The sequence below is a fragment of the Kogia breviceps genome, chromosome 1, assembly GCF_026419965.1.
Source record: "Kogia breviceps isolate mKogBre1 chromosome 1, mKogBre1 haplotype 1, whole genome shotgun sequence".
NCBI lineage: Eukaryota > Metazoa > Chordata > Mammalia > Artiodactyla > Physeteridae > Kogia > Kogia breviceps.
This window is the reverse complement of record NC_081310.1, coordinates 114,020,324-114,032,790: the sequence shown is the minus strand read 5'-3', so window position 1 is coordinate 114,032,790 and position 12,467 is coordinate 114,020,324. Positions and strand designations below refer to the sequence as shown.

General features: G+C 51.4%; 1 protein-coding gene across 1 annotated transcript; it reads left to right on the top strand.

The window, feature by feature from the left end:
• The first annotated feature begins 922 nt into the window (after positions 1 to 922).
• On the top strand, positions 923 to 12,236 carry MYBPHL (myosin binding protein H like). The gene is given in 12 exon segments (XM_067025517.1): positions 923 to 988; positions 990 to 1,071; positions 9,676 to 9,764; positions 10,318 to 10,518; positions 10,728 to 10,812; positions 10,815 to 10,861; positions 11,000 to 11,116; positions 11,118 to 11,175; positions 11,277 to 11,413; positions 11,750 to 11,771; positions 11,774 to 11,935; positions 12,223 to 12,236. Coding segments are annotated over 12 exon segments (1,080 nt in total).
• Positions 12,237 to 12,467: the final 231 nt, after the last annotated feature.

Below are 12,467 nucleotides of genomic sequence, written 5' to 3'. Positions count from 1 at the left end.
AGCCCAGAGTCATACTCAAGTCCTCTAACGTTATGCTCCTGGCTCTCCATTCCATCACTGCTGCCTCTCACTTAATTTGTACTTTATCTCATAGGCAAGGGAGTTTTGAAAGGGACACGTGCTGCTCCAACCTAAAAATAGCTTACATTTATCGAGCACTTAGTCGGCTACACTCTGCTAAGCACTTTACCCAGATGACCCCTTTGAATCCTCACAGCAATCCTATGGCTGTTATCTCCACTTCACAGATGAGGAAACAGACCTGAGAGAGACTGTGATGTGTGGTTACAAGTCACACAGCCAGTTGGTGATGGAGCCAACGTGAGCCGGGGAGTCTGGCTCCAGGGTGCAGACTCTGCCCTGCACTGCCACGGGGGGAGTGGAGAGGATGGGGCTGCCCCCACAAAGGCCGAGCTGACGAGACTTTACAACTCAGCGAATGTGGGAGCAGAGAGGGAGAGACCACCTAAAGGTGTGCCTGTGAATCAGCTAATCCTGGGGCCCCTTCCTTGGACCTGGACACCCTCGGATGAGCTGGAGGTCAGGAGCTGAGATGTCACCCAATCCTCCTGCCAGAAGCCAGAGGGCCCATTTGGATGGTCTGGGTGGGGAGGGGCTGTTTGCAGCTCAAGCGCTCCCCTCCCTCCCTGGTGCCGTGAGAGAGGTGTCGTCTCTCTCCCAAGATAACAGGACTACCGGGTCCTCCTCCTGCAGCTATTCTGGGCTGGGGTCTGCTCCCCGCTCTTCCCCTAGCCCCTGCTTCAGCCCTCTGGGAGTAGTTGGGTGGGAACAGGGCAGCCCTGTTACATAACCCTGTGGCTGGGACCCTGGGGAGGCCGGGCTGGAGAGCAGGTGCTCAGCCCCTCCCTCACCACCAACAGTGAATATCTTCCTCTGGAGCCCAGCCTTGGGGTGGCCCAGCATGGAGGCAGCCACAGCTCTGGAGGTGGCCTCGGGATCCGCACCGAAGGTGAAAGAAGCCAGCCTAGCCACGCTGACCTGACGGAGCCCAGGCTTCGCCTCGGCAGGGGGCCATCAGCCCCATTTCCCAGCTCCTGCCCCCCACAGAAGGTGATCCATGGGGATGGGGAGTGAGCCATGGGAGTTGGGAGGATGCACTACAGCCCTGACTGCACCTCCGTAGGTTTTGCAGATCTAAATGCTTTCATGGGATTGGTACTTAGGATGGGGGAGCATCCATTGGAGCCCCCACCCCCTTCCTTGGTGGATTCTAGCTTGCTGCTCAAATGTCTCTGCTGAGTTTTTGCTTTTTATCTGAAAAGTCAGTGAATGATGTTTGTGGCAATTTACAGTGACTAATAATGATAGGTTTGTATTTTTACCTTTAAAATATGTCGTCACAGGGACCTGATATACCAACGCCAGTCAGGAAGGGAATGAGGGGTGAGATGGTGTCCATCTGGATTTGGAGAAGAAAGAAACAAAAAGCTTAGAGCCACCGGGAGGCTAAGTGGTGAACAGTATGTGACGCTCCGCCTCGCCCTCGGTAGAGCTGTGGGTCCTCCACCTACCCCAACATCTCCGCTGGCTCCCAAGGGAAACCCTAGCCTCTTCGAGCCTGAGCTCCACGGAAGCAGAGACCGTCCGTAAGAATTTGGCTCCCTCTCTGTGGTCTCTGTGAGCCCCTCAGCATAAAGGCATTTTCGAGTTAGGAGGTGGTGGGTGCCCCTTCCAGCACCAGAGTTCCCTGCCAGCAGCCCTGCTGCCCACCCCCCAGACTGCCCCTGGCTGAGGCCTTTGTAGCTAACAGCTCTATGACATTTACCCTGGGTGGTTCCCACTGCACCTGGCTCAGCGGACGGAAGTGGAAGACGGGAGCCTGGCTCTTCCCCTCTCCTGCAAGGTAATCGGTGGAAGCAACTATGGGGGCTGCACGAAATATTCAAGACAGTTCCCTGCGCAAAGTCCCCACTTCTGGCCCCTTGGAGTCTTGAGTGCAGAGGATGCAAAGACCACAAACGAGACACCGTGGAATCCCTGGGTAGGGAGAGGTAGGAAAAGAAGACAGCATCTAGACTCAATTCCCAGGGCCACCTCCAGCAGCTCCGTGACCTTGGCCAAGTCAATGGGCTGCTCCGTTTCAATTTCCTCTCTGTAAAATGGTGAGTAATAGTATCTACCTGGTAAGGTAGTCGAAAGGATTGTTGAGATAATCCAAAGTGCCTTGGAAGAGGCCAAACAAAGATGTGAGTAGATAATAAATTATTTCCAAGTCAAGGGTAAAGACTGAGTTCTCCCTGCAAATAAGGTTGTGGAGGGAAAGTTTGCTGCCTCTTATCATCCTGATGGAAGATGCTGGGTCTTCAGGAGCTATTTGAATGTCAGGGGCAGAGAGCCGACCGAGTTTGCCCCACTGAAAAACAGGTAAAGAGAGCAGAAGTTATTGGGAACATACTAGGCTGGAATGGTCTGGAGGCAGAAAACCAGTTTCTTCCCCAAAAGGCCCAGGGAATAAGTCACAGAGGGAGAATGAGAGCCAGGACTGCTGACTCTCTGACCACTGGTCTCCACAAAACCCTGGGGGAGGGTGCTCATCCCTCCCCGACTCCTCCCTCCTGACAGCCCCTGGCCACAGCCCCCATGTGCGGCCTGAAGGGCCCTGATCTTGTGTGTGGGCTCAGGGCCACCAGCACCCAGCGACTCAACCCACCGGCAACCCAGAGGTCACTAGCAGCAAGGACTCCTTGTGACATTGTGCAAAGTGTTTGCATCTGTTACCCGGTTGGGAAAAGAAGACATGAGTTCAAACCCTAGCTCTGTCCTGTGACCCAAGGCAAGTCAATCCACCCCTCTGGGCTTCTATTTTCTCATCGGTAAATTGAGAGGTTTAACTAAATCAGAGTTCTTAACCCTTTGGTGGATATGGATCCCTAGGAAAATCTGATGAAAGCTGTGGATTCTTGCTCCAAGAAAAATACTCAACAAAGTTCAGGGAGTTCATAGAATCACTGAAGCCTAACCAGAGGTCTTCAGGAGGGTGCTATGGTGCTGGACTAGATGGCCCCCAAGTTCCCTGTGAGCACCAAGGACTTTTCCTTCCTCTTAACGCCTCCTCTTCCTTATGGGGAGCTCTATGGGACATAGAAGGGCACGGCGGCTAGCATGTGAGTGCACATGAAATAGAGCAGGCGTCAAAATATTTGTGACAATAAAATGAACTGCAACTGGCCGACACTGAGATTTTAGTCAAGAAAGACTGGGCTTTCCCTGGTGGCACAGTGGTTGAGAGTCCACCTGCCGATGCAGGGGACGCGGGTTCGTGCCCTGGTCCGGGAAGACCCCACATGCCACGGAGCGGCTGGGCCCGTGAGCCATGGCCACTGAGCTTGCGCGTCCGGAGCCTGTGCTCCACAACGGGAGAGGCCACAACAGTGAGAGGTCCGCGTACTGAAAAAAAAAAAAAAAAAGAAAGACTGCTCCATGGCTAAATAAGCAGAAGTAGGTGTTTGGCACTGGGAACCATCCTCTGTCACTCTCAGCACTACACAGAGGCACTGTGTCCTGGAGGCAATGCTGGGCAGGGGCCAGAGGAGAGCTTTCGAAAGAGTGAGAGCCATGGGACAGACTGCACCCTGACATGGAGAAGACAGGACCCTGAGACCCAGTAGGAGGGCCCGTCTGCTGATCTCAGCTCGATTGCTTCCAACTGACCCTGTGTCCTCTTTCAATCTGGACTGTTCTGTGTCTTCCAGGCTTGGGGAGCTGAATCCCTAGCCTTGAAGTGACCATCCTTCCTTCCTCCCTCCCACCCTCCCACTGTCCCTTCCTATCCTCTTTCTTCCTTCTACAAATATTTACTTTGTGTCTATTATGTGCCAGGCGCTGTTACAAAAATGCACTAAATAGGCAAAAATAACTTCCCTTGTGGAGATTACATTCTATGTAAGGAGATAGATAATAAATAAGCAAATAAAATATATAAAATATCAGAAAGTGATAAGTGCTATGCTGAAAAATAAAGCAGAGAAAGAGGAGGGTATAAAGTGCTGGGGTGAGAAGTGTACTTGCTGTTTCAAACAGGATATTCAGTGAAAGTCTTGTTAAAAAGGTGATTTGAGCAGCAACTTAAAGGAGACCAGAGGACAATGCATGCAGATATTGAGAGTGAAGGTTTTCCACAGAGAGAACAGTAAGTGCCAAGGCCCTGAGGCAGGAGTGTGCGTTATGGATTAGGGTCACTGTGTCTGTAGCAGAGTGAGGAAGAGAATAGCAGTTTTGTGGTCAAAGAGGTAGCAGGACCATTGTGAACACTGGTTCAACCCTGAGACAGATGGGCAGCCAGTGCAGGGTTTTAGGTGAGATCTGGCATGATCAGGTGTAGATTTGAAGACTTTTCTGGCTGCTGAGTTAAGAATAGGCTATAGGCAGGCTTTAGACACTAGCAAGGTTGTCAACTGAGAATGAGGATTCAGGAGAAGGTATGGAAGTTTTAGAAGAGGGTGTACAACAGTCACCCAGGAGAACAGGAGATTGAGTGAATTAGGAAAGTCTGGCAGATCTGCCAGGGTCCATTTGGAGGCAATGGCCGTCAATTTAAAGTCAGCATAGTTTTGTAATATTTTTCCCCAGTCATGTTTGGCTGTGTGGATGCAGACACTGAGGGGGTGTATTTAACTGGGGCTGGGTATTGCTAGGAAGTGGAAAAGGATTAGGGCTTTGAGTGGGTATGCAAGGGAGTGAGTCTAACAATGACCATGGAATCTAATTTGGGTGGGAAAGAAAGTGATAACATGGAGGGGTGATGAAGAGTGAAGGAGTGAGAAGATAATGAATCAGAGGTCTCAGTAGACTGAAGGATTGCTGCTGGTGGAGCTTTAGGGGGAGGGAGCTGAAGGGATAGAGACTGTTCATTAGGTTATGAGAGTTGATAAAACAGGCCTCAGAATTTAAGGCTCAAATACAATAGATGTTTATTCCTTACTAGCAAAACAACTAAAAGCAAGCATTCCTACTCAGCAGATAGTTCTCCAGCACTGATTCAGGGACCCAGGCCTCTTCCATCTTGTGGCTCCATCATGCCTTAGGGCCCCGTGATCATCTGCATGCAGCTAGCAGATGGAAAATAGAGAACTCATTCATTAAAAGCCTCAACTCAGGAGTGATTCTCATCACTTCCACTCACATTTCACTGGCAAGAATTAGTCTCATTGTCATACAGCAAGTGAGGCAGCTCCTTCTCAGAGATCCCTATACTATGGAAGAGATAATATGTACAAATTGTTGTGAGCAATTAGCCATCCCTGTCATGGAGGTGGTGTTGAGAGAGTGGGACGCTTGAAATTCAGATTCTAGGGCTTCCCTGTTGGCAGTGGTTGAGAGTCCGCCTGCTGATGCAGGGGACACGGGTTCGTGCCCCGGTCCGGGAAGATCCCACATGCTGCGGAGTGGCTGGGCCCGTGAGCCATGGCCGCTGAGCCTGCGCGTCTGGAGCCTGTGCTCCGCAACGGGAGAGGCCACAACAGTGAGAGGCCCGCGTACCGCAAAAAAAAAAAAAAAAAAAAAAAAAAGGAATTCAGATTCTAGAGTGGCTATATTATTGGTCTAGACAATGACCAAAGGAACCATGGGCTGAAGCCGGGGAGGACGAACTCATTGGAGGAGTGGCAGGCAAGGCTGGGAGCGGCCCTGCAGGGACTGGAAGTCTGGGTGTTGAGATGATCAGGAATCATGACTGGAGAAGTGTTGGAGAAAATGACAGTGAGCCAGGGCTACCGTCATCAGTATGAGGGGGAGGCTGCCACAAGGGAAATGAGTGATGGAGTCTTTTCCTCGGAGAAGCGTTGCCTATTTCTATGTCCTTTTATTTTTTCTGATCTTAGTTTCACGGCCTTCAAGGAAGTGACACTCTTGTTCTTCACAAGGTTTTTTGGTGTTTTTTTTGAAGTCACCACATTTCTTTCCCACCACACTCCTCCAGACAAGTTTCTGATAAGGTCAAGTCCACACCCTATGCATCTGCTAATGTTTCTGTAAGAAATGCTGGTACTTTTTGGATCCCTGGAAATCTCTGGGTTTTTTTGGGAGCCATAACTTGCCTTGTGCATTTGCCCTCTTTTGGTAACCGTTCACTCACACAGGCCTGTACATGTGTGTGCACACACGCACATGAACTTGCAGTCTTGCACACACACAGGCACACACTCCTCCACTCTTTCAATGTGTCTATCTTGTTCCTTCATTCTCTGGGCCATAATTAATACCATCAGTCTGAACTACACAGTCCTTAGGGAATCGCTGGCAGAAAGTCTTTAGCCATGTGAAACCAAGTTATGAGAGGATGGGAACAATTATTTCCCATGAGCAGAGAATAAGGAAATGGGCATAAACCTCATCAGGATGAAATTCGGTGTAATTAGGAAGGATTTTCTAATCAAGAGAAGTTGAGATCTCTGGACTTTAAGTAGTTTCCTTCTCCACTCCTTTTTAAGACAGTATTCTGTCTGAGAGAAATTCAGTGCTGAGAGCAACACAGCTCAGAAACCAAGGGCTCTCAAAGGACTTTTCAAAATGCCTTTTACCTAAGACTCTATGAAGGGAGAAAACCTCATAGACAAACTGCGGCTGTCTCAGACCTGGTCTTAGAAAACCGAGGTTCTGCTTTAGGGCTGCAGCCTTTGGTTCACATCCCTCCTGGCATATGAGGAGGAGAAAGACCTTGGGTGTCAGGGAAAGCCATGTTTCTCCAAGGTCAGTACAATTAACACCTCGCTTGACTGTGGATGTGTGAAAAGAGATGTCCCAGATGACCCCTCCTATTAACACTCTTAGCAAGGGGTCAGATTGCTCTTGTTTGCTGGGCAGATTCAAGGCCTGGGGTGCGCTGGGGAAGAGCTTGCTGCAGCCCAGGCACCTGGAGCTGTCACACACTCTGTCACCTCCCATATTTTGTCAGCGGCTTTCGCCTTAAGCCCATCCTCTGCCCGCCCACTGGGGCTGGGAGACTGCTGAGAGCAGAATCCTTGCCTACTAGTCCTCAGACTTGGAACATTCTAAATAGTAACTTAAGTTTGTCCCCTATTGATTCACCATCTTGTCAGGGAATCCCACTTCTAAGCAAAGAACTGGCCCAGGAGCCCTCCAGGGAGGAAGCATGCACCACCCTGGCTGTCAGCCTTTCTCCTCTGTCTCTGCCCACTGCTGGCATCCCCTCTGGGTCTCAGGGCCATATTCTGCTCATCCTCCTCCTAATTCCCCCGTCTTAGCTTACGTTCCACATAAACTTATTTCTTTCATTTTTCTCCTTAGTTCAAGTGAAACAATTCTAACCTTTTCCAAGATATTTTTCTAGGAAAGACTAAGTGGGAACAAATACTATATACATCAGCATGCACCTACCTATAGAAGCCCCCGTCCTACCTGAGGTGTAAGCAGAGCAGGGCTCAACTGGCACCTCTTCCAGGCATGACAGCCTGGGTTCCTTTCCTCACAGAAGCCTTTTCAATCCTTGAGTGTGGCCCCCTGCCTTCCCTTCTTGGCCTCTTCCCTTCAGGGGCAAGATCACTGCAGGAGCCCTGACTGTGGTGCCCAGTCCCAGGTGGACACTGAAGGGCAGGTAAGTGGACAGGTATGCTGTCATGCTCAGAGAACAGGTCCTTCAGACACACATTCCTAGATGGGGAGGCGTGAGTCCTGGTGCCAGCACGACTTCACAACCGGCCGTAAGGTCAACAGCAAAGCTGTTTCTCTCTCCCAGCCCTTTCCTTCCAGTCTTCTCCTTGCTCTGGGTGCTCACCAAGGTCCTTCCTAACTCAGAGGTTCTGTAGGCAGTGCAAGGGACAGCAGAGCCGGCTTCTCCCCAGCCCTCTCCCCGGCAAGCGTGAAGGGTTAGGTCCCCACTCAGCAGTGGGGAACCAAGCCCAACAAGATGAGGTTCTGACCCTCCTTTTCTATTGCCGCCCTCTTCTTGCAGAAAAACCTGAAGTCATATCCGCCTGTTCTCAACTCCTTGGTCGCTTGCCAAGATGGCCACAGGAGAGGAACACATCACACAACACTTCTTCTGTTCTTCATGCCCCGCCTCCACCCAAACTGCCAAAGTCGAACAGAGGGCAGCCGAGCAGGGTCATTCAGCTGCCTGGGCTCCGAGCTGAGTCCTTGCTGAGGCCTCAGGCCCTGGGCCGTACGGGCAGGACAGCACTCAGAGCACTGGAGGCCCCGTACCACGCAGTTCCCACTTCTGTCAGGGTAGAGGGGTGAGGCGCAGCCTAAGACAGCACAACCCAGGTTAAAACGTAAGCCACACGGTGAAAAAGGAGACTAGGTAAATAAAATGGACAGCATGCACTGAATATTTCTGTCTATATTCATCCACAAAGCCCAGGTTATCTCGAGATGCTAATCGGGGCGGACTACGGAAGTTCCTGGTCTCTAAACAACGATCTACAAACTGAGGCGTAGGAAGAGCTTCGTAGGCCCTTCATTTATTTTATTTTCAATTTCACCATTCCAATTCTGCACTATGTAATGTACATTTTAAACAGTTCAATTTGTAAGTAAACATACACACATTGGGGTGAATGTTCAGGGATGTATTTACAGGGAAATGTGTGTTATCAAAAAGTTTGGAATCTGCTATCAAGCTGTTTGCCACAGTTGTGTGCTGGGGTGGAGTTCTTCCAACTGCTAGGAATGAAGGAGTGGGGAGGCTGGGGAGTTGGTGGGAACGGAGACTGTCACACTCCCTGTAAGACTACAGCAGCGGGGGACTGTCTCTGCCTGAGAAAGGAGGAGGCAGTAGCACCAGAAGCCTGGAAAATGGAGTAGATTTCAGCCAGGATCCGAAAGGAACCCAGGTGGGATGTTTGCAATTCCTCAGCCAAGGCTGCCAGAGGCATCCTGAGAGGAAGTTACACCTGGTCATTCCCCAAACTTATACTCAGCACTTCCCTGAGCATCTCCTGTCTTCATCCTGGAAGCCAATAAACATAATCTAATCTCTCTTCTCACTGGAACATGCCTGGAAGATCAAGGGGGAGCAGGCGGTGGACCTAATCTTTCCCAGCTTCTGACTGTACAAAGCGATCCTCCACAGACTGGAAGACACTGTGCAGGCCCCTGAACAGGGCAGCCCTGCAGAGAAGGGACCAGACGCTAGCTCCCTCTGCAGTGACATCAGTGCTGTCCTGGTGGGGCCAGGGTGTTGACTCTGCCTGCAGAATAGAAAGCTTTCTCCTCGGGGTTTGGCACCAAACTGGGGAGCGGGGTGGACACTTGGGGGTCAGGATTGACATTGAAAGTGGCCTTGATAAAAGGAGTATTGTTGAGGACAAATGTAGAAAAGGAGTGGAAAGACAGACCACTCGGACTGGACTGGTCTGTGCACAAACAAAAAAGAAATCTCAGTTGATGAAAAGTCGATGGTAGAGAGTTACCAATTAAAAGAAGTAGGTGTCAGGCTCACTCTTCAGTGCTCTTTCTGCTGAGACTAACTCTCTCTAGAGGATCCCACGGCTGGTTACTTATCCCTAAATCCCAGTGAGACAATGGGAACTATCTTCCCATTCCCCGAAGGAGGGCTTAATTTGCTGAGTGTTGCCTGGGTCACCTGGCCATGGAGCACAGCTAGATGCAGCATCCACTTCTACTTCCTCTAAACTCTCCTCTTCCCTCCAGGGAGGCTCACCACCCTCTGTTCTCTCTCTTTCCATCACTCAGAGCACCCCAAGATCTGGCTACCTCAGGCCCTGAGGCAGACCTGCGTCCGGAAGTTTGGAGACACTCTGAATATACTAATCCCGTTCCAGGTGATCATGCCAGCCCCACGTTGAGTCCATGACTGGGGCCAGGCCAGGGTTTTGATTTGGAAACAAAAAACAAGAGTCCTGCTAGCAGTGGGACAGTTGCCCTAGCCTTGAATAGAAGGGGCATGTCACCAAGTGTGAGGCCAAACAGCCCTTCCATCAGCACTCCTGTGGGGTGTTGGGGTCAGGTCAGGTCAGGCATGCCCAGGTGATGATGTGAGGCTAATCCATGCCCTTCAGTCAGCAGGGGTCTGGGAGCTCTCAGTTTGGAGGGATCTCAGGAGATTCGGCAGCTAATTTTAGTCCCAGCTGCCCTGAGTGTCCATGACCTAGACTTTCAGAGGCGGGGAGACTCAAAGCCATCCCCCTTTCCCATGATCCTGAGGCTGTTGCTGAGAGATGGAAGTCCGCTGGGACAGTCCACCAACCTCTCACTCAAGGAATTTGCAGCTGCGAGTCAAGTCACCACGGGGACCTGGTGGATCTGACCCATGTTGCAGCCGGGAAGGGCAAGAGGCCTCTCAGGGCAGCTCACAGCCTTCTCCCCATTTCTCAGGGCAAACCCCAACCTCAAGCCATCTGCACGCGTGACGGCTGCGCCTTGGACGCCAGTCATGTGAGCATGTGGAATGGGGAGCGGGACTCCATCCTCTTCATCTGAGAGGCCCAGCGTGCTGACTCGGGTCACTGCCAGCTCCGTGTGCAGCTGGGCGGGCTGGAGGCCACCGCCACCATTGACACCCTGGTGATTGGTACAGTGCGGGGAATGGGAGACGATGTGGTCCTTGGGGGCTCCCACCCCAGCCTGAAGAGGAATCAGCACAGAGAGCTGGGGAAGCAGGACTGTAGGATGCAGTGGTGGGTGAAGGGAGGGGTGGCCGAGCAGAAGCGGAGGGTCCCCTCCTGGAGTGATGTCCTGGCGTGTGAGGCGTGCCATGCCCGCTGCCATGCTTGGCCCTTTCAAAGAGGCCAGGCTCCCTTCAGAGTATCAAGTTGGTGGATGTCTGGGGCTCCAGCACTACCCTGGAGTGGACTCCGCCCCAAGACACAGGAACGCACTCCTGGGATGCGCGGTGCAGAAGGCTGACACCAAATCTGGGGTGAGGCCCAGCTGGGATGGAGGGAGGGAGGAACAGCACGTTCTGGAATGGGACTCTGGTAGTTCCACGCAGTAGGCTGGGGCGGAGTGAGTTGCCAAAAGAGGGGTCTCATTCCGGGCATCTTTCGGGTCCCCACAGCTGTGGCTCATGGTGCTGGAGCGCTATCACCGCGCCAGCTGCACAGTCTCCTACCTCATCGTCGGCAACTCCTATGCATTTTGAGTCTTTGCTGAGAAAGACTCAGCAAGACAGCCTCTGTGGGCTCAGCCAGACAGCCTCTGTCACTGCCAACCTGGCCCACATCCAGAAAGCAGGTAAGGCACCGAGACTCAGAGCTGGGAAGAGTTAAGGAGAAAGAGTTGAAGAGGGATGGGGCTCTCAGGCACTACAGCAAGGCCCTTCCTGGTCCCCTCAGCTACTGTTTACAAGACCGAGGGGTTTGTCCAGCGAGATTTCTCAGAAGCCCCAAAGTTGACCCATCCTCTGGCAGACTGCACTACAGTCATTGGCTCTGACACCCAGCTCTTCTGCTGCATCCATGCCTCCCTCAGGGTGAGCAGGGAGGTCTGTGGGTGGCTGTGCTGCTTCCTGCCTCTGCTCTAACCTTAGCTGTGTTGAAGAACATTCTAACCAAAACATTTGTTCCTGTCACCATCATCTGCCTCTTCCACAGAACATGACGTAGGAACACTCAGGGCACTGGTGTCCAAGACAGGCTGATGTGGATAATGTCGCCAGTTTTGCTTTTAGTGTTTGTTCCTCATATATGAAGATGTCACTTAATGACCTGCTGGCAATTGGGCACGAGATTCAAAGCTGTCTCTCTGGCAGGGGGGCTGGAGTTCTGTTGGTTGCTCCTGACTCACCCCCCTCACCTTTATCTTCCAGCCAAAGATCATCTGGCTAAAGAACAGATGGATATCCAAGGCAACCCCAAGTACAGAGCCCTCACTCACCTGGGAATCTTCTCCCTAGAAATCCACAAGCCTGGCCCCTTTGACAGGGGCATCTATGCCTGCAAGGCTGTGAACCCCCTGGGGGAGGCGTCAGTGGACTGTTGGGTGGATGTGAAAGGTAAGGGCAGAACTCATACCTTAGGGTGCAATCACCTCCTCTCTCCACAGGTGGGAAAGTTGAGGGCAGAGACACAAGCCTAGATGGAGAAGGGCTCGGCTTGCTTCCCCTTCAGACCTTCTCATCACTGTCATCATCAGGATGTATTTGAGGAGCCATTTTTATCATCCACTCCTCATTTCTCTCCATGATAATTCTGTAATATAGGAAGAATTACTATTTCCACTTTGCAAAGGAGGAACCTGAAGCACAGGGAGGTGATTGATCAGTTTACCTGCGATTTCCAGTGCTGGTTAACTGAGGAGTTGGCACTATGGTGGAAAAGAGGCCAAGTCTGCTGGACCTCACCCAGATCATTTTTCATTAAACTATACAATCTGACTCAATCCAGGAAAGCTGTAGCTTTTTACTGGGCTTTTAAACAAACCAGAGGACTTTCGTCTCTAGTTGGTTAAAAGGGAATATTGCACATCCTCTCTACCGCTTTTAAAGTATTCATTCATTTATCCATTCCTGTCCCCTTGCTCAGATT